The sequence below is a fragment of the Corapipo altera genome, unplaced genomic scaffold (genome assembly GCF_003945725.1).
Source record: "Corapipo altera isolate COAL_440 unplaced genomic scaffold, ASM394572v1 2b, whole genome shotgun sequence".
NCBI lineage: Eukaryota > Metazoa > Chordata > Aves > Passeriformes > Pipridae > Corapipo > Corapipo altera.
This window is the reverse complement of record NW_020884874.1, coordinates 12,846,432-12,869,417: the sequence shown is the minus strand read 5'-3', so window position 1 is coordinate 12,869,417 and position 22,986 is coordinate 12,846,432. Positions and strand designations below refer to the sequence as shown.

The 22,986-nt window shown below is 39.0% G+C and overlaps 1 protein-coding gene across 1 annotated transcript in view; it reads right to left on the bottom strand.

The window, feature by feature from the left end:
- The window catches only part of SLC35F1 (solute carrier family 35 member F1), a 240,198-nt gene that overhangs the window by 87,672 nt on the left and 129,540 nt on the right, over positions 1 to 22,986 (bottom strand). Inside the window, exon 2 of the mRNA XM_027634083.1 lies at positions 17,531 to 17,706. Coding sequence (XP_027489884.1) covers positions 17,531 to 17,706 — 176 coding nt within the window. The remainder of the gene's footprint in view (positions 1 to 17,530; positions 17,707 to 22,986) is intronic.

The following is a 22,986-nucleotide window of genomic DNA, read 5'->3' as shown; positions in this document are numbered from 1 at the left end:
CTTCTCCTAAAAATAGTAACTAAGTTTTATCCACATGAAACTGTATTAGAATAAAAATTGTTCCTAACATGTTAACATGCAGTAAGTGCAAAAGAAACTAATGCCTGACTCAGAATCAAATGCATCATTTGAGGATACTTTCTAAGATGTAATCAGTTGAGAAGCATTTTCCATCTATAGGTAATATTTGGAATAAATTATAAAAATGCTTATAGGATAAGACAGGTAAGCAGGGAGTGGAGCCTAACACAAACAAAAGGACTCTGTAAACAAAGGAAATCAGAAACAAGAAGAGAAATGAAGCTTTGGATGGCACTGATAGTAGCATGAGCAGCATAAAGATTATTTTGGTATGACAGGAAAAAATGGAATCAGTAGGGAATTCCTCTGATCATGATGCAACACAGGGCTCTCAAATTACACAGAGGATGAGAACTGCTGTTCTCCAGGCATGCTGACTCACTCAGCTTTCTGCAAGCCTACATCAGTGTTTTGGTCTCAGCTCCCATGGCTCATTACAGCTTTGTTTTCTTGATTTACATGTCTGTTTGTCTGTTCAGGCAAACTCTTCACAGATTTCTTTGTATGCAATTTCCATAATTTTCCAGAAGGCTACAGGAAGATAATATTGTATTTATGTTCTCAACTTAAAATAAAAAACCAGTTTGTGCTGCACTTTGCTTTTTGCCAGGTTCAACCAAATCCTAAACCTAAAGTCCACATTCAAACTTGTGGCCATGTCTATTTCAGCCTTAATTTCATTTTGTCTTTTCAACTGGAACTGGACAAGGTCAAAAGACAATTTTTCCCTGTACAATTTTTCCCTGAGGGAGTCAAGGAGTTAGAAAGGCGTGCCATCAACTCTTGTCCTTAAAACAAGCTAGTGCCAAAATCCCACAAATCTGCAGTTTGGATAGGGTTGGTCTGACCAAACCTGACTGTCCAAACAGCCAGCTACCATGTAACAATCCGGAGACTGTGCCATCAGCAAATTCAGGCATCCAGAGCACAAAGTATCACAGCCTGTGCCTGGTTGCTGGGTCTGACAGAGGCAAGTCACAGATACATCATGGAATCAGATTTCTAATTCCACATGCTGGAACCAAAATCCTTTTTGCTCCTCTTCGTCATCTCACCACTGGAAACAGGGCATTTCAGAGCATTTACAAGACATGATCACTGAGCAATGTCACTTTGTGACTCCAGTACCATTCTAAGTTGGGAAAAACAGTTCTTCAGGAAATAGTCCTTGAGAAACTGTTTCATTTAAGTGCTCCTGTCTGCAGTCCCTTTCCACAGCAGTTCCCTTACAGAGTCCTTTTGTCAATGAAACCAACAAAACCAGAGTTCCAGTAGTGATATTTCAAATCCTTTCTGCAGTGACACATGGCTAATTGAGTATCATTTTCCCATGCTGGGAACACTTGACAGCTAGAGGGGAAGAATGACCTTAAGCAGGTCTTGAGGAGGTATCTGGACAGTATTGGTGGAAACACTTCTGTGTTTTCTTTACTCAGAAGAAAATGCTGACTACAATCTTTGGGATGCCTCTTTTGTGACTGCAGCTCTGCCACACACCTATGGCTTGGTGCCTAGGGCATAGCAAATGGTCCAATATAGCAAAAATAATCCTCTTGTTAAGGATGCTCCTGGCATGCAAGGGTAGTTTTCAAAGTGAATATATGTGTTTCCTGAGCTTCCTCACCTTGCAGATGTCTGACAACTTTCCTTAAAACTCCTTCTCTGACCATGTTTCCCTGGAACTTCACCAAACACAGTTTCTCATGTTAATATTTTCCTTATGTACTTTTTTAATACCAGTTTTTAAAAATAGTTAGTGATTGCTGATATGGTGGTTCAACTGTGTCACAAAGTGTCCTCTGCAAGCTTAATTTAGGAGGTCTTTTTATTTTTTATGATCATATACATATCACTAGTTAACATAATTTTGGAAAAAAGCAAAGAAAAACCCCTTCTCACTATCATTTAAATATCTGAAATACTTACTATCAGTGTACCTATTAGAATACTTATTGTCCTTGCTTTGAAGTTAGCAAAGTTAATAGGTAACAAAACTAATTTGTAATGAAGAAATTTAATTTACTAAATTCTATGAAGGGGAATACTTTATTTCTGAATGCCACTTTGCAGCTAAATTATTCATATGGGATATGATTTTCAGTTGAAAACCACTATCAGTAATTGGTTCATAACTCTGCTGGAGATATAAATTTTGGCTTCTACAACTAATTAATTCCAACCTAATAAATAGTAAGCTTTGTCTGTGAGACTGCAAAAGGCAATGACAAACATCACTGTTATTGATCCTATCATCTGCTACTTCCTTAATTCTACAGCTTTTTAGACCTGTCAATAATGTCTCTCTCAATACCCAGCTTTTCATGAAAAATTCCTCTTCTTTTAAATGTTGCTTGCACCTATAACCAATTTGTCAAGTCCAATAAATACTACTTTGTATGCAACAAATTAAATCCATAAAACGTTAAACAGAACTCAAGAAAGTACAAAATAAAAGCAACAGTGCAAAATAATAATAATATGATATATAAATTTTTTTGGAAGAAACAAGCAGTTTATCTCTCAGTATTGTCATTAACAGAAGATAGACTGTTCCCTCACCAAAGTAGGATTGATGGAAATTATGGAAATAAACAAAAGCATCAAATGCATGCAAAGAAATGCCTCTGTAATGCATATGATGGGGACTGCTGACAATTAATTTCCATTTTTATAAAACTGTTCAAACTATTAAGAATTAAGGAAATGACATTTTGTCGATTACTGACAAAATCTGAAATATTGAACTAAAAAACCCAAGTCTTTTACAAAAAAACTGAGAAGGAAAGTTGATAGAACCTGACAATTCGCAGTAAGCAGCTACCAACAAGGAATGAGTTGCTGCTGTACTATCAGGTGGGCATGTAACAGAAATTGAAGGCAACTGTGAAACTTTTAAGTATAAAGATCCTGTGTAAATTTGAAAGATGTGATTTTCTTTCTTGTGTCAGTTGCCTTGTGTTTATCGGACTGTTTAACTTGGAATTTCAGGTGCACATACTTATTAACATCTATTTAAACGCTTGTTGTCTACAGATGCTCAGAGATAACTATTGATAGAAAGCTCTTTGCACTTGTCTACACAAGTTCATTGACACAGCACCTCTACATTTTAGACACTCTTCCCATGGAGAGGGCTATGACTCTCTTCACTGCTTGACAAATGAAACAAGCACCTTGCTTTTAAATCAAAAATGTTTTCACAGAGATGATTTTAAAGAAAAACTAATCAGCCATAAATATGACGTTTTCAGGCAGCTTTAGGCATGGATACAATCTTTACAGACAGAGACAATGAAATACAACCTACGTATGAAATGAGTCAGCTCTGCTCGAAATGTTTCTACCATCAAGGCATAGTTATGGTGCAATTCTTTCACAGATACTCTGGGAGCTCTTCCTTGCAATCATCCACTTCTGTTAACAGAAATGTAAACATATACGAGAGGAAGTAGTTATGTATACATGCCTAAACTTCCGTGTTGCCTTGTATCTTATATTTATCTCAATGGGCTGCATAATGAAAAGGTGAGTGTGCTCTCTATTTTGAAAAAGGATCCTATTCAGCAGTCATTATATTATTGGGAAAAAATACTATTGCAAATACCACAGTCATTTGTCTTCTTAAAGGCAGGCTGTTCTGAGATATGACTTGAATTCTCTCGCCTTGAAACAGCAACACATTTGTTTTCTGCAGTGTGCCATTTCTGTTAAAGAAAAAAGAACCCTACTTTCTTTTTTATTGATTTTATTTTGCTCCATACTTCAGAGATATATTCCTCTGATTAAAACACACTCTTTCATGTTTTCTAAGCAAATAACAATAGAAGAAAAAACACATTCAAAATCCTCCCTAAATCAAAAGTGGCTGTATTCACACATTTCTACTACTTCATTCATGAGAGAAAAAGCAGGTGGGTTTGAGCGCGCAGATCTCACATCATCATGCACTGTAGATCCACAAGCATTCCCAAGTATTATTATCCATGCAATTGTAGCGTTACAACTGCTGTGTGTGAGAAAAGTTTCTGTTCCATAACTTCCAGTGATTATTACTTTCCTTATACATCCTCAAGAGAGTACTTTCCCACAAAGAGAGGCAGTCTGGTGTAGGTATAGGAAAATACCACTGGGAAGAGGAACATGTCACTTGGGACATGACAGCGATATATACCAATCATGCTATCATCTAAACAGGAACTAAAATATCAGGACATATGCTTTTTGATACAACGTGCTTGTCCCTTGACATGATTTCTCCACTTTGCCCACCTGACATGCTGTGGTTCCTCACGCACCAGCATTCAGGACTGCACCACCAGGGTAGGACCATTTCCAGCCTCCACTTAAGGTGTTTCTCACTCAGATTTCCTACTGTGAAGCTGCCTCTGTAACTTCAGCTCCTGCCACCCTACCCTCCGTCATCTACCCGGTTTTCTCAGAAAGCACTCGACCCAACGATCTCAACCCAGTGAGTGCTGGCTGCCTGGTTCAACGGCCAAGTTCATTCAGACCTCTTATCTTCAGCTTTAGCTGGAACCGCTTCCCAGCATGCATTTCTATAAGATCAGGTTTGGCTCAGTCATGAGAGCATCAGAAATTCACTGGAGTCCTTCAAGTGTTTTTGTTTTCTCTTCAGTTTTGAAATAGTCTTAACACGAGACATATTTTCTCTTAAGACAAAATTTAACCCATGATTTCAGCACACTGTTGCAAAAGACTCCATAGGGTCCTTTCATCAGCGTCCACGCATTCAGGAATTCACCCCCATGCTTGGAAAGAGCTCACTGGCAACCTGGTTCCCATGGAAAGCATGGCAAGTTTCTGTCCCCTTTACGGCATTTCATCTCTTTGAATTTTCGTAAAAGCTGTGAGTGGACATGAGATGTTCCTGGTTACACCATGGCCTGTTTCTTATCATATGCCTGTCCAAATGAGCATGAAGCCTAGCTCAGGGAGAGATAAAGTTCACTGTGATCTTGAGGTGATAAGCAATGTAAAATAATACTAAAAATAAATTCTACTGATAATACATAGGTGGTAGTTTTTTATATGTATGCATGTATATAGCTAGATGTGTGTGCACAGTAAAACTCCACGAATGCAAACCACCTCAGGTCCTTTTAAATTTTCCTCTTAAAAAGGAAACAAACCTCTTACATTCCAAACATAAGAAATAATGCACTAATTGTTCTTTTTCTACACCGAGTAGCTGAAATTTTAATAGGACACTCAAAGGCATGTTCAAACCAAAGAATTCAAATAGCAAGGAAAACAAAGAGCATATATCATACTTTATGGTCATGAACATGCACCTCCTTCACTTATATCATCAATGGTGCAAATAAGTGCACATCCACTTTATTAAAACAGTGACAGTCCACCCCTAATCTGGGTTATTAAAACCTCCCTTATAATCAACCAAAACAAAACCAAGTATTAGCTTGCAGACAGATAATCAGAGAAGCATGGACAAATGATATTATGTAAACATTCTAGTGGCTGCGCAGAAGCAAGTTCATGAATATTTAACTCAGAAAAGGCACAGATGCATAATTTTCCTTTGAAACTTTATTTGTTATATTTCTGTAACAGTTACAAAAATATCCCTGTGAATTGACTGTCACTGTCATATAACTGAAAACTAAAGAATAAGTGCTCCTTTGAGATATACACATGGTCTCTCCCTCCCCTGTGTATTTGGAGCGCTCACTATTGCTGTCAGCAAAGAACTCCCACCTTCCCCTCAAAGATTCCTCCTCTCATCAGGGAAACATTTGCAAGAAATGGAGGAGGCTGCTAGACGGCATATATTATCCTTCACCTCTTCTCTTTAATGCTAAATCAAGAGAAATAATGTAGGGAGAGGTTCTAACAGAGCTGGTTGCTAATGTCCTTGAGCTGCTCTATTCTGCAGTGACTTGGGACTAAAGCATCCTCAATGTTTGTGAATAAATGTTGCAGCCATAGGGACACCTAAGCTAACAGGTGAGTCCCCAGGTCACTGCACTCCAAGCATCTTCCAGAAGTGACTTGGTGCTCCCACCTGTGCTTGGCAGCTTATGAGCAGAAGGGAGAGCACACAGCACAACTGCAATTTGCATACTGAGTGCTACATTTATAAACATTCTCTCAGATAAAGCTGCTATTATTATAGCACTATCATCCAGAAATGCAACAGGAGCTCAAACTAACCATATGCCAATAGCTAACAGCTCAGCCAAATATAAATAAAAAAAATAAGCTTACAAAATGGTAGATAAACTTATAGGATATTTGTATATTTTTGCCTGAAAGATGTGTTTAGTTGTAACAGTAATTATATGGATTGCTCTGGTAATAATGGATATGAAAGAAGAGAAAATCACTGCTTGTGTTGGGACTAAGTGTCAGCCAGAAGAATAAGTTGAAAATAGAGCTTTATGCTACTAGCATAAATTTTTATTCCCTTGATTCATGTTGTCTCATAGTCCTTTATTTTAGAAAAGGTAGTACTTTCAAACCTTCAGAAGGGATGGTCTTCATAGGGACTTTGCTGGAAGTCTTGTGTACAGATTACAACTGGGCTCTGCAAAATGGAATGATACTGAGTCTTTGACTTAATGAAAACTTAGGAAGTCAATCCAATTCACTGCAGGGACCACTTTGTTCTTTCATTATGATTGTTTTTAACGAGAAAGGCTAAATAGAGTTTATCAAGGATAAACTCTATTCCTCTGAATTTTTACACTAATTACATACAAAGCACCATTCTGGCAGTGGGACTTATCTCCTTCAGGCAATACAGTTATCATCTTGTAACCACACTTCAAATCTCCTGTATGAACACTGAAGCTACGTGTGATGAATGTGGATCTTGCTACCCTGGCTAGCTGTTTGAATTGATGAATGTTTAAATATTCAGTAAATCACAGGGAAATACTGATACTGCATGAAGCGGCAGAAAAAAACCCTGCATTCTGCTTACAGCTGTAGGATCAAGGGTATTTTATCAGAACCATTAACTTTCCTCATTTAAGTGGGAAGGGATGGTTGGTTTTGCAAACAGTACTTGAGATGTTTATGCATTAAAAAGTGTCAGACCCATATACTAACATTACAAAGACAGTTATCCCTTAACTGTACAAAAATTAAAATGTTTGTGATTCAGCTCAGATCCTTAAGAGGCAATTTATTATTTTACATACTGTGCGGCAATCTGGGCTAGATAGGGAGCTTCTCTACCCTCAAAAAAAATTACTGAGAGCAACATTCTTCCCCATGCATACTCTGATACTGTGGACAAAATTTCAAAGCTCGGTATGTGCTCACTGCCATGGTATCTGAGTACTTCCGGGACCATACCCTATAATACCTTGCTTTCCACATGCTCAAAAGCCTCGATTCTTTTACTTACAACATTTGTGCCCCTATCTGAATCTGTGGTACAAATATATGTAATGGTAGCTGCAGAGATGGGGACAAAAATCAAGCAACCAAGATGCACAAGTGGTTCAAACTGCACTTCCTCAGAGCTTCCTTGAGCCTGCCCACTCAGCCTTCCAGTGATGAGGCTTATCTTCTGAAACAGGAACTCACAGATTTGTGTTCAGATTAGCACTGTGTTTGAAGGGCTGGCAGGGCTCCTGGAAAAGTGAGTAAGGAGATAACTTTCCAGGCTCAGCCACAAAACCTAAATCCTGATCCAAACATAAATGTTTGTAAATATATGTTACAGATTTGCATCAAGTCTCAGATTTAGGTGCTGGCATCACCAAGAAAAGCATCATGGCTAGGTTTTGCAAACGAAGATTTGGGAAGGCTCTATCCACATTTGTTACAGGCACGCTGGTGGCTTATGAGGCCAATATGTGACAGACATATCCGATTGCAAAAGGCACAACACTCCTTAGATGGTGTATTCTGCAAAACACGGTTCTTTCTGCGTTGTCTTTTCTCCTCGAGAGTGATCCTGCGTGCGTTCTCAAAGGAGACAGCTGAGTTATAGATGGTGTGTCTCCAGGTCTCCCGATTGGAGGCCAGAGTAGACCAGTTATGTTGATCAATATGGCCAAGGCTGAGATGTCGTTTCAGGGAGCCCTTGTATCTTTTCTTCGGGGCTCCTCTCATGCGGCAGCCAGCGGCAAGTTCACCATACAGCAAGATCTTAGGGAGGTGGTGGTCCTTCATCCTTGAGACGTGCCCTGCCCATCGCAGCTGTGTTCGCAGTAACATGGCCTCAATACTTGTGACTGCTTCTTGCTCTAGTACAGATGTATTGGTCACAAAATCTGACCAGTGGATGTTTAGGACTGTATGGAGACAGCGTTGATGGAAGCGTTCTAGGAGTTGCAGGTGGTGGCGGTAGACGACTCATGATTTGGATCTGTATAAGAGAGTAGACAGCACTATGGCTCTGTAAACACTGATCTTGGTACTTTTCTTCAAGTGTTTATTACGCCATACTCTTTTATGGAGTATTCCAAAAGCACTATATGCCTTTGCTAACCTGTTGTCTATCTCTCCATCAATCTTACCATCTGAGGAGATGAGGCTACCTAGGTAATTAAACTGCTGGACTGATTTGAGTTCTGATTGGCCAATGGTGATGTGGGGATGATGGTGGACTTCCTGAGGTACAGGTTGATGGAGGACCACTGTCTTCTTTAAGCTGACTTCTAGCCCAAAGAGCTCGGCAGCATCTGCAGAGCAGGATGTTAAACGCTGCAGAGCTGCTTCTGTGTAGGCAACAAGGGTGGCGTCATCAGCATAAAGCAGCTCCCGGACAAGATGATTTAAGGTCTTGGTGTGGGCCTTCAGTCGCCTTAGATTGAATAGACTTCCATCAGTACGGTATCGAATGTAGATACCGTCCTGATCATCGAGGTCTGCCATGGCCCTTTGGAGCATGATGCTAAAGAAGACCGTGAATAGGGTAGGAGCGAGAACGCAGCCTTGTTTCACACCATTCTTTATTAGAAAGGGCTCAGAAAGTGTGTTGCCATATCTGACTTGGCCGTGCTGATCCTCATGGAGTGAGATGATCATTTTAAGGAACTTGGGGGGACAACCTAAACGTTCCAAAATCTGCCACAGACCTTTTCTGCTCACAGTATCAAAAGCCTTGGTGAAGTCAACAAAGGTTACATAAAGACCTTTGTTCTGTTCCCTACACTTCTCTTGCAGTTGTCTGAGAACAAACACCATGTCTGTGGTACTCCTGTTGGCTCTGAAATCAAGAAAAGCATAACAGTATAAAACACCACATTGTGAGGTTTTTTTGATTCTGCTAAATTCCACTAGCTACCTGTGATGTTGCAGCTGTGAGCTGAGTAACTATATCATTTCCCATATTATTACATCTGTGGTTTCTATTTATGGACTTACTGGCATGGAATGACCACAGCTGGCTAAATATTCCTAAAATGAATGTACATTTACCTCCAGGGTAAAACTGTTTTTTTCTCAAGTAGTATATTCAGTATAGACATTGCCTCACAGCAGTGATACAGCATCTTGATGCAAACATGGTTCATCACCCACGACGCTGGCCAGCCTAAAGCTCAGCATCCCTTTCATGCTCACTGCACTTAGTGCCTGTAAGGTTTGCTCTCATAAAATATGCACCAATCTTTGAACCATGGTGCAATTTTGAATGCTGTGTCTAGAAGGTATGGGTTGAGGGTATAAACTTGGCAGCCAGAAAGATGACTGAGTCTGAGCTTCCTGAAGTGAGAGTGACCTGAACTGCCCAATTTGAATCTCCCAGGGACTTTTCTACAAAGAGAGGTACTCCTAGTTCACATGCAACCTTAGAGCAAATTTACTCTCTGAGTGGAGACCTCCCGTTTCCTCATTTAGGTCAAGAGGATGGTAAGAGAATGCCCTTTTGTTTCTGTGCTCTTGTCCGCATCAGCAGGCACAGGAAAAATGAGGTGCTCCTGTCCTTTCACTCAACGCCCTCTTGCATCATTTGTCTTTGATGGCACAAAGCATCCTTTTGAGCATCAAAGCTATTTTGAAAGCAACCTAGTAAAACAAGAGGCCTCTCTGGACTGAATGAGCTGCATCAGGGATCAAGAAATACTACTACAGAGAATACTACAGCATGGATGCCTGATTAGGCCTGGCCTTTATTGCTTTGGGGTTATCATGATTGTATTAGTGTTTGCATCATTAAACCATGACATACAGTGCTCATGCTTAACTGCTGCCACCTGCATTCCTTTAGAACAGTGCTTTCCAACTTTCAGCTTGTATGTGCTGTGGGATGTCATGATATATTCTAATGATACAATGCAAGAGGATCGACTGTGCTGCTTTGGCCAGGATTAAAAGACGGACAGATATCTTGTAACACGGGATGCATGCTGTGGGTTCAGACAGCAAATGCCTAACCTAACAATCAGGAGCACCTCATTGAGAGAAATAACAACACTAGAAAGAGCTGAGGGGTTTTTTGAGCCTTTACCTGCCAGCATATTTTTCCTATGTTTGGGGCCAGGATTCCTCTCTGTATGTGCTTATTTGTACCTTGTTAAACGGGCAGCAAAGCAAAACACACTGGATGAAAATAAAAATTGACTAAGCCCTGAGATTCCCTGAGATACCTGGTCCTTTGCGTGGGTAGAAAGGAGTAACAGGCCAAAGCAGAAAGCATCTGTCTCGTGCTCAGTGCAACAAGGACAGCTGACAGTGAAAAAACCTGAGTATTAAAAAATACCACCCAACCCCTCTGCTAGGAATAGCAAAACAAATCAAAACAAAAGACCGAGAGGTCAAGTTCTGCTGGTTTTAAACCCATCTTTGTATCACAAATGTGGTCTATTTTTTTTTTTTACCCTGTCTTTCTACCAGCTATGCAGAATAATCATACTGTGTTGAAATTGCATCTATTTCTGTATTATGGTTAAGAATGTAAGAAGAATTCACAGGACTGGGAAAGGAAATTCTGTGGTTTAGGGCAATTAGCATAAAGAATAGGATCTCAAGGTCCTGTATGAAAACTATACATACCTGAAAAGTTTTATACCTCGCTGAATTGTTATCACCTGCAGAGTAAAAGGTTCATTCAGTAGAGAGAGCAGCAACATTCAGCATTTTATAAAAGGAAATTTTTAAAACTCAATTGAAAGTAGAAAGAAAATTCAAACACAAACACAATTATGTAAATGGAACTGAACAGAATCTGCTCTAGTCATACTGTTTTTTTCTAGTTAGCTTGCTGTGGTGTCCATGATGTGATTGGCAAATTCCAAATACATAACATGTCATAATTCTTGCTCCTGTGAGCAGGCTATCCAAAACTGAAAATTGCACATTACAAAAAAGATCCCTGCAATTTGAAGTGCTTGAAAATAGCCAGCATTCTAGTTTCATTTCTCCTAGAGTACAAAATTCCCTATGAATATGAAAAGGGCTCTTCAAAGCCCAGGAAAAAGGACTGTTTGGCTGACCATTTTCATAATAAACATATCCCACACAGTTTGGCATCTCTAATTAGAAGCCCAGAGTAATTAGGAGAAAGTGCACTGCAGACAGCAATGTGTAACACAGCAGGGAGATTCTGCAGCGCTGCTATGAGAATATCAAAGACCTGAAGGTCATTATTTTTCACTGGTCCCAAGCCATGTTTGCTGCTGTGTTTCATTTTTACAACCCAGGGTTAGTGTGGCCCCTTGCACTGGGAGGGGCATGAGAATTATAGAATCACAGAATAGTTTGGGTCAGAAGGAACCTTGAAGATCATCCAGTTCCAAGCCCCCTTCCAGGGGCAGGGACACCTTCCACTAGATCAAGTTGCTTAAAGCCCCACCCAGTCTGGCCTTGAACATTCCCAGGGATGGGGCATCCACAGCTTCTCTGGGCAAGGTGTTCCAGTGCCTCATCACTCACAGTAAAGAATTTTTTCCTAATATCTAACCTAAACTTACTCTCAGTTTAAAGCCATTCTTCCTTGTCCTATCTCTACATACCTTTGTTTGTCAAAAGGGAGAGGTGGGTCAGCTTGATATGCCTTTCCCTGTGCTTCAAGGGCAACGGCACAGCTTCTTGCAATGTCTGCCATGGTTTGCAGGCCAGTGTTTGGGCTGGGTGGTTTCCTTGAGGGACCGAGGACCACTTCTATCACAGGCAGATAGGACCATAAAGCTACTTGGCTGCCATTTGTTGAATACTTAGTTTGGCGCTGGAGGCATAACTAAGCTCTTCATTCTACAGCAGTGGCATGAGCATATTTAGGAAACTGAACAATGTTGAAATGGATCTCCTCTAATCAAAATAACTCCCTGTCATGTTCAGTGAAGAGAAGGCTTCTGAAGGCTTATTTCTGAAGGCTCCTCATTGAAAATTCTGATGGGACCAATGCCTTTCCAGAAGACATTTCATCTCAATGGTACAACACATATTGTCCAAAGTACATGATATCTAATATAGTTTGATCAGCTTAGATCATGTACTTGCTGTCTTTCCCAGGCATATTCTTAGGGGAAATTGACAAAAAAAGGTGTTAATACAAAAGAAACTCTGTTATGTCTGCCTAAGTTAAGTGCACAATACTACCTCTGAGCTAATATAACTTTGCTACCAAGAATGAAATTGAGTAAAAAGATGCATCTACCCTTTCTATCATTCAATAAATAGCTGACAAGCACTGCAGTAAAACAAAGCAAGTCCTATATAGTGCTCTACTATCCTTCAAGTAGTTGGTTTTGGTCAATTTTGGTGAAGTAGGAAGGATATTGTGGAGGGGTGCCATGTATCTAAATGGAGATACACACTTGAACAGCAGATATTTCAAGAATTAACATATGGCTGAGATACTACTGTCATAAACTAATCTGAGATAGAAATGCATAAATATGATATGTCAGTAACAGGTCTACAATCATAATAGTCTCACAGGACTCTAGCTGACTCAGGGGCACAGATCACATTTGATCATATGTCAAATCTAAGACATTACAGTTACTCTAGGGAAACCCATATTTCCATTGACATACGCTGTAACCTCATCACTTGGTCTAGAAACAGAGTTCATCCAGACACAGAGATTCATAAAAACATTTCTGAACTAGCAAATTATTGCCATCTCTCACTAATGATGGGATGAAAATACTCAGTAACTTGTTGAACTACAATTAAAGAAACAGTTTGCAATGTGGAGCCCTACTTGCACAGAACCCTGTCCTTAAGACTTTATGGTTCCCTTCTGTGCAGAAGACATCTCCATGGCTCCCTCATTTCTTGTTTTCCAGAAAATCAAAAAAAAATCTGTTTCATATTTTTTCTTTTTAAAATGTTGTCTAGTAGATGTGTTGTTTTCATTAGTAGCATATATGACATGGCTTTTAGAAGTAACTTATTTTTGATGGTAAGCTGCTGATGATTGCACCTATATTGACTGTTAGCAATTAATATCTTCTGGACTACTATGGAAAATTTCCCACTTAATGATTTTTAAGGTGCTAAAAAAAAATCTCTACCAGCTCTATGTCCCACATAGGAGGCTTTTATGACTGATAGCCAAGGCTTTTCTTTTCCTTGACTAATAATAATACACAGCCCAAAGGAGTATACGGAAGTATCCTGATAAGATTTTGCTCAGCAGAATCCTCTGCTAACAAGGAGACTGAGGTGAGATGATATATGTTAAAACCTTCTTCTCAGCTGGGAGGTGTCACCACAGACAAATACAAGTTTGGGCTGTGAAAACAGTAGGCATGAGAGGAGACCTCAAGAGAAGGAACTGAGGAGGTCCTTATTACCTATTAAATGTTTGGCATATCAGCCAGATAAAACATAACAACATTCATTCCCTTATAATGTTCCATTAGTGACATTAATTTTACAGCATCATTCTCATACAAAGAAAACTCTTAAAGAATAATATTCAGATCTCAGCACTGGTGCATTAATGAACGTTGGACTGGGTGCTCTAGTGGATACCTCTTTGTAGGTATGTGGCTCCTGGCACCTTTGCATGGCTGATTCTGTGCATTCCTAACTGTGAAGAACCTTCATACAAACCTCTTTAGGGCAATCATAAGTTCAACTTAAAATTACATATAACAAAAAACAAAAAAAAAAAATAAATTTTAAAAAGGCATTAAAATATCTGGGGTAAAAGAGAAAGTTTTTGAAATTCCAGATACATAGTTGAACTTTGAAGTTCAATTGATAGAAATCGTGGTTGGATTTTGCATCAGAAAAACTCCAGTTTAGAAAAATTCTTTAACGTTTTCATAATCTCTGCCTGAGTAGTATCCATGTTTTAAGACTCATATGAAAATCTCACAAGAACAGATCTCCTTCAATGCTTTTGTCACTTTTTATTTCTGGTCATGAGAGTAAAATTGCAATAATGATGAAAAGCCCTACTTACACGGAATTCACTGCTTAAAACTACTGAGTCTACCTTCAAACTGGTTCCTCATCAAGAGCTACAGCACTAGCTCTTCCTTTTTTTTGTCTTTTCTTAGCATGGAATGAAGCTTAAAATACTCAAGAAATTCTGACACCTGCAGGACTGAGCATCTCCTACACTATCTGATGCTATGTGGATGCATTGCAAGGTGGTAGTCCTAACCTTTGCATCCATTAAAGCGCTGTGCTAAAATTATTTTTGAAAAAAAAGTCTCAACCTGAAAAGCAAAAATGTAGTGCAAGTTGCTGGTTCCCATGGGCTAATTTTAGCTACTAGAAGTTGAGCATTCACTGCAGAAGGCTTTAGTCCAAAAAGCTGAGGAATCAGGAGGCTTTAATCATCTGCTAATGATGATTTTCACAGACCAGTGCAAATTCTACCTTTTCATTATCACTCAGGGAGTATATATGGGGTGATATGAACATCAAGAGACAGTTAAGTCAAAGGGCATCCACAATGAATCAAAATTTGGAAGAAGTCTCTAAAGAAATAAGAATTCTTTATGTCTCAGGAAATTGCAGCTTTCAGTCCTACAGTGAACTGAGGGTTTTTTTGCCTATCTCGAGTGACACCTCCTTAAACAGTACATTCAGCAAAAACACCAGAGATTAAGAAAGCAAGCAAAGAAAAAGACAAAGGGATGCAGCTGTTTTTTACTACCAACAAATTTATGATAGTTTGGTTTCTGAAGGAGAAAGAGGACAGTTAAATGAATCTTCAATCTTGTATATGGAGTAGAAGAATCCCTTTTGAAAAAAAAAAGCCTTTGGATGTTCTCAGCACTCAGAACAGAATCATTCCATATAAAATTAATACCAGTGTGATATCCATCTGTTAATGGACAAATGATTAGAGTTGCTAGAAAAACTGTCTTAGTGGAACAAACACAGTTAATGAATTTGAATAAATACACAAGCAAAAAGACAATGTCAGGCTCAATCACTTGGCAATATTAAATGCCAAGTAAATAAGTTGACTATGTAGTACTATACCATCCAGCAGGAATGTTACACTGGGTGCCTGCATCACTGCTTTCATGACTTCTGTAGCCAATTTTGTTCTGGATTTTTTTTGGACCAAATGGTCTTTTTTGGGTGTTGGAGTTTTTTTTGACAGTTGCATATCCACACTATTCCATTGGTACACTCTGCGTGTACTCTTGTTGCTCATATGGTCTGTATTCAACCACAGGCCTGTTCAAACATCTTCCCCAACCTTTCCCACTTGTCCAGAAAATATTTTCCACATATCCCTAACACTTTTCCATTTAGTTCCAAAACCTGTCTTATCGGCACAACAGATAGCTTTGACAAACTCTCTTTAGCCCCCCACCATATTTTTCAACAGTCAGAAAATTATTTATAAAGTACCATTTTAATACATATTTTTATATGTGTAAAGCAGAGTGCTTGATAGCATTTTTTAAATGTCAATATATACCAGGTATCAAACATTATTCTGTAATGCCCAGTAGAATGCAGTATGTATGTGAATAAACCCTCTCACAAGCCAGAATTTTCAAAGAAAGTAAAATCTATTTAAAAATCATACGGACTTGCCTTCCACAGTATCTAAATCAGTCCCAAGAAGGACATTTCTGGGACAGAACTTATGAACATCTAGGCAATCCTACACTCAGAAGAATTATTTTTAAACACAGATCTCCATAAAGATGCTACTAATAACACGTTTTAAACCCTTTGCAGAGCAAAGTATGTGGTGATGTTTCCCCCTACACAAACTGAAATACCAAGTCAGTGAAACACTGCCTGAGCAGTCTCTCCTTATATAAGAGCCAGCATTTCCTCTGCAGATTGGACTTCATTGCCTCTGAAAAATGTCAATGGAGACCAGTGTTTGTAAAACTTAAGTTGTAACACATTTAAGTGCTTCATGCTGGAGTAGAGCAGTATATTTTTGACTGTTTATTTTTTGCATGGATATTAAGTCCTTCCTGCTTTGGAACCCTTTATAGCATTGTATCACAAGACTGTGCTATGAGTGAAGAACCTAAGTTTCAGGATTGTTCCCAAAGCATCAAAAGATGCAACATCAAAGAACGATCCAAAAATAATTGTTCCTGTAAGAAAATGTGAACTTTTCAGTATGCTGATAAAGCTACCACAGCCTAATACACTTTGTAGTTCTTTTCTTCCATAGAGTCCTTCCCTCCTTATGTCAGGAGAACACATGACATTTTTGTTCTTTTATTTTGCTTCTAATCTATGTGTTCTGTGAAGGTGAATAAATAAAATGATTACAAAAGAAAAAAAAAAGAGTGGGCGAGAATGTACTTAAATGCATTCACCTCCTACACCTCCTCTACATATTGAATCTCAAAGATCGGAGGGATGAGCAGGAAAGGCACAACCCCCCCATATTATATATAGACTTTCAAATGGAGGATCATTAGACAGCAGTACTAAAGCACACTATAATGCATTTCTCATTTTAGAGGTCAGATTGGTTACACAGGCTCTGTGGCAAAGCAGTGGCAGGACTGTAGAGCTGCTCCGCCCACACAGCACCCCAGAGAGATATCATCCTGAATTCCCTCCCTTCATCTCCTGCTTCTCAATAGCTAAAAATTGGCTGCTATTTCTTTCTAATAGTGAACTATTGAATTGCGGTGATTGGCAACTTGAACTAGCAAGTTCTTTGATTGCATCTGAGCTCTCCTTAGTGTGTGTAAGATGTAAAGCATACCAATATTTCCCAGCAAGGCATGCTGTCAAATCCAAAATGAACCCCAAGCATAAGGTTATGGTGTAAGAGAAGCATTCCCATAAGAACAATTAGGAATTCAAAAGTACCGATGTTTCTTTTAGCTTTTATGTAGCACCCTGATCCTTGCCATCTACCAAGTCATTCTTTGCTAATGAAGATTTGTTGGGGTTTTTTTCAGTTCATCCAATACGTATTACTAGGTAATGTAAATACGTAACAAATATTAATGGGGTTTGTGTCTAAATCATATTGCTTGTTGTTGTTCTGAAAAAGTCTTTATCCTTGCTGTTTTCTACAAAACAATTCCAGAGAGACACTTACCTTGTCTGACGGCTAGTGTTGTTGTGTAGACCAAGAATAGAAGGATATAATTGAGGAAGCTCTGAAAAACAGGTGTGTTGGCATGGAAATCTTCTGACAAATACTTGCTCGTGAGACCAATGCCACAGATAAGGAGGGAGAGTACCTGGCCAAGTGCCACAGACAGCAAGAGATCCCTGAAAGGAATGAGAAAAATAGACATAAAACACTCAACCTCCTCACCAAGGAGGAAACACTCGTTGTCCTCAAGAAATCACGTTCAACATTGCTAGGACACGGGGAGAAACATGATGCTTCAGTCAATGAGAGGATCTGCTGGGTATAGCCAACATAACATTTCCTTTATTTCCGCACTTACCATGGGCTTACACATTGTCCCAACACACGAGCTTTTATTCACATGTTAAACAACAGCAGATGGTACATCCCTGCCAATAATTTTGCATTTCTCATTTCATGAAGGATAAACGATTGTTTAAATCAACCAAAATACAGCGCTACTTCCTTTGAGCATCTTCCTTAAAAGAAAGACCCAGGAGTATCATTCAGACACAGCAGGAAACACAGATCTTCCAGGACTTAGCTGCCACAGAGAAAAATAAGAGAATGGATCAAGTTTCACCGTCCACATGAATTTACATTTCATTGTATAAGCTATTCATCTACTATGCAAATGTATTTTTATTTTCTTTCATCTTTCTCACTACTCAAACTATTCTGTTTGGAACTTTCCCCTTCCTGTCCTCTGATTCTTAGAAATGTATTTTCTGGTTTGGCTTCCTGCTTTAATCTGTTTTTCTTATTTTCAATCTCCAGTATCCTCCATTCTCCTATTCTCTTCCGCATTCTCTCTCCCCATAGGTCTCTTTTACTCTTCTTTGTAAATTTATTATCTAACCACACAGACTGAGTCCAAACAATTCTTCTTTTCCAATTTTTGTCACAGGATCTCCTATACCCTATACAACACAGAATTTTTGAAATTACCCTTCAGAGTTTTCCCAGGTTCCCCATATGTCTGTACACTCAGGCTGATCAGACTTGCTCCACATCTACACCTTCCCATGCAGAAGCATGAAATGTGAAGGCGTTGGCCTGGTAGAGAAGCAAGCAAAAAGAATGTAAGAACATCCAACAGGGACATCTTCCCACTGCTGCTGTCACTGTCACTAGTCCCCAGAAAAGAGGGGCTGAGGTTCCTAAGGGAACCCATGAAGGAGAGGGGAAGATGGGAGAGGAGCACACTCTGCAATGTCTCATTTGAGCCTGGAATGACGAAAGGGACTAGGCAATCCTAAGGGAATAGAGGAAGGAGAGCAGCATCCTGCTCAGCTATAACAGTATTTCATGTGTGTTCTCTGCCAGACAGTTTTAAAAAAATTGCTTCGAGGCTGCTTTGCTTTCTCTGACACATTCCCCTGACCTCAGCTCTGCATATTTGGCAGTGATAAGCATCTGTGCTCCCACAACTTGGTAAACTCAAGTGTCAAATTTGTTTCCCTTTTTCTCAGAAACAATCCTCCCACAAATGTGTCATGGTGTCATTCATGGCATGATTCAACCAAACAGACACTGGAAAGCAGAGGAGGCTGGGTAGTTATATTTGGCTAACATACCTCGCTGACAAACAGCCTGACACAGAGTAAGAGAACAAACTTTATTGTGCTAAACCCTGTGTTTTGATGGGAGACTGTTGGGTAAGTAGTAAGTAAGACTTTACAACTGCTACCTCCACTTTCACATTACTCCTTCTACTCTGAAACAAAACCATGGGAAACAAACACACTCGATGGAGATTACACCTGAGACTATGATGTAAATGCTGCCTACACTATTGATCCTACATCCTGCCACTACCTGCTTTGTAAGTAAAGGTCAGATCAGCATAATCTCTGTAACTTGAAAGAGCCTTTCGGTAAAAAATTGTCTTTTGGACAACAACAGACCGTAAAAATTGCAGAAAACTACTCTGTGGGAGACCAAGTGCAAGTAGTACTGTCAATTGCACCATCTTTCGAAACACTGACTACATAAATGATATGAAGTACATACATATTGCTTGTCTCTGATTTTTGCACACATTTGGTATTTTTAATTATGTAAAAAAACTTCATTCTGAAATCAATCCTCTTCCAGTCAGAACCTAAACATTTTACAGGTGATGTGACAAAGAAAGGTGCGATTCTTCTTTTATTCTTATTTCATCAGTGCACAGAGTAGCATATGTTAGATGTTTTAGCAGAACTAATTCAAATGCCCATGAAATGCTCACACCTGAAGCAAAGATGATCCAATTTATAAGGTGTAACTTTTCCTAAGACTGTTCATGCCCGCATTAACCTCTCCTGCCATACCTAGAGGTATGTCCACTATAGACATGAATGATAAGCAGTGGCACAGAAGATTTGGTATGCTTCCCTTCTCTCAGCACTGTAGGTTGCGACACACTAACCGTTACCACAGAAAACAGATGCAATGAAAAATAAACATGAGAAAGCAAAGCACAAGATCAATAAAATGCTCATTTTTGCCTTGGATGAATGGAAGAGAACAACTCATCTCTCTCTGAACAGAAAAGTAGAAACTAATCTTAAACTACTTGTTTTAATTAGTGAAATGTCAGTAGCAACACAGAATGATACAATGCTTGGATAAAGCTAATAACCAATGTAAGATGCTTGAATTGTATAAAAAATGCCTGACAACACTATCTGCATCTCATTTTCTCCCAGAAATGATGATCTAATAATACAAGAGTCTTAGCTCCTGAGCCTTTAATACCTGGATAAGAATAATAACATACCCATTCTTTTTTTAAGTAGCAGCATCAAGTAAACATTGAAAAGAAGATTTCAATGGTTGTGGAAAACCTACTGTTTCCTTTAGACAGAGTAAAGAGAAACTAACTCACAGTTGTCATCTCTGGCACTCATTAGTATCCTCCCTAAAAATCACAATTCTGTTGAAATATACAACATGGTTCCTATCTGCAACATTTTCTCTGTTGCTTTTCATACCCCCCACCACTCAGAGACTAGCACAAAGGATGATTTCTTCCTTAAGGTTTTGGTCTATCATGCTGGCTTCAGGAGCACACTCATTCACTGAGGAAGCAAGATTCATTCATGTCTTGAAGAAAAGATGTATAGTTTGAGGGCCTTCAAAGAGAACACCAAAAAGAGTCTCACTACAAAAAATTTTATATAAGTGAGGGTTTCTGCCTTTCAGGATCCAATTTCTCTTTAGCTGAGTGCTCAAACCAAGTTAAAACAGGGGGAAATCTTCAGCTTGTATCTAAACTTTCATCTCATGGATGCATAGAATCACAGAATCATTTAGGTTGGAAAAGATCAACCATTAACCTAGCACCAGATGGGATTTTGAAGCAAGAAACAGGTCAGAATTACTCCTAAACCTCCAAGTGTCACATTGCTAAGTGGGTTTTTCACGATATCCTAACAGAAATTAAAAAATACTTCTTTACCATCTCTTTAGAAGTGGAGCCAACAATAAAGCCTCATCTTCACACTGGGAGACATTTAATTCTCTTTAAATGCCTGGGCTGGTAGCTGCTGTGTATCATTTTCACTTGTTCCTCCAGGCATATGGAAATTTATGTCACTTGAATTTCTCCTTCTTTATCAGCCATGACAACACCAAACTTCTGAAGGCAGGCATTCTCATATCAAAGAACTCTGAAGCTAGTGCTTGGTTCCTAGCACATACACAGTGGCATAATAAAATGTACTAAACAGCAACCTTCAAGTTTTCCCACACTTATTTTTCATGAAGTTAAAACATTTAGCTTTGATTACTAGTTCATTTCCATGTCCTCCCCAGAACATAAAAACACTATTCACAACACAAAATCAATGCAGTGCAACATTCAGAAGGAGCCACACAATCACAGCTGCTCTACGCTGGAGACTCAGTGACATGCAGAGGGTGGCCAAGTGATTTAAACATTTAGGTCTGTTTAATTCTGACACTAAATCGTGTTTCAAAGTACTTTCCAAGTCTGTTTAATCTAATTCCTTTCCCTCCTCTCTTGTACTTTATTGGGTATCTTTCCACTGGTAAGTCCCCATTGCATCAGTTACAGAGTACCTCAGATGGTAAAGAAAAGAGGTTGCCACTACTTTTAATCTCTAGCATGAGGTGTGTTAATCCTTCAGCATGCCATAGGCTCCAGCAGCCGAGATTTCACTGGAGGAACACATCTGTAAAGGCTGCTTTATAGCACTCTCAGAACAGGCCTGCAGGCAGGACCATGCTTTCTCTGTGACGGTAATGATTGCCATACAAAGTTATCGCTCCAAATGTTTCAAGTGTGTATCTAAAAAAAGAAAAAACAGATACACTTCATTTAGAGACTCATTACTGCTATGCCATAGCAAAGTTGATGATGTCTGTCACATCCTTGTGATTTTGCCAAGCTTCTTCACTTGAGTGCATTTTAGAGTTTCTATAAAAGCATGAGGAAAAATAAAACAAGGTCTTAAAAACCTCACATTGATTCAAAGTGAGATGAAGATACACCGCTCTAAGAATCCAATCAAATGTATTTAAATGTTTAAAGGTGGATGAGGAATCTTAAGATTTCAATTTACCTGATACAAATGTTTACACATATTACCACAGAAAAAGCAAGAATAGCACACATGTCAAACCCACAAACCACCATGGATTGTTACTGTTTTCACTGTAACCAAGTTCTAAGTTCACACACCAACCTTGCCCCCCTTTGAATAGCTGCTTAATGAGGACACAGACATTACTTTCATACTTTGCCATTTGCATTTAACACTAACATAGATAGCTTGTGAAAGAATAACAAGATTTGTTCTGGAATCAACTGAGCTCTCATTGAAAGCTAAAGCTGCAGATTTTCTAATAGGTCTTAAGCATGTGAAGTTTCTATTAGTACTGCATTGCTCTGAAATTGATTGCATTTTGCATGGAAACTTATCTTTTCTTATTTTCCCTCTATTATTACATGCCTGTTAACAGAGGGTAGAAATTCTAAAAGTCAGCACACATAACCCTTCCCTCCTCTCTGCCTGTCTCAATAAGGTAAGGATTGCAGCAAGTCTCTTCAGTTAATGCATCAAAGCTGCTACACACTGCTTTACAGCAATTTACAGAAACAGTCCCGATATTCTATAATAAAATGTTCACAGTACTAATAGCAACCAAGTCCCCCCACATATATACTGATAATAACACTATTGGTTCATGTGACACATTTATTCTATTAGTCAATTACTCCCTTAGTCTATATTCTCTGCAATCATTCTAGATGATGCCTCAAGAAAGTACAGTGGATTTTTAGGTATAACCAAAAGACTTGTTTAATATTTCTAGCAAGGAAAAGCAAACCAACCTAAAATATTTTCAGAATATAGACATCAAGCCATTGCTGAATAGTGAAATAGAAAAGCCTGAATTCCAGCTAA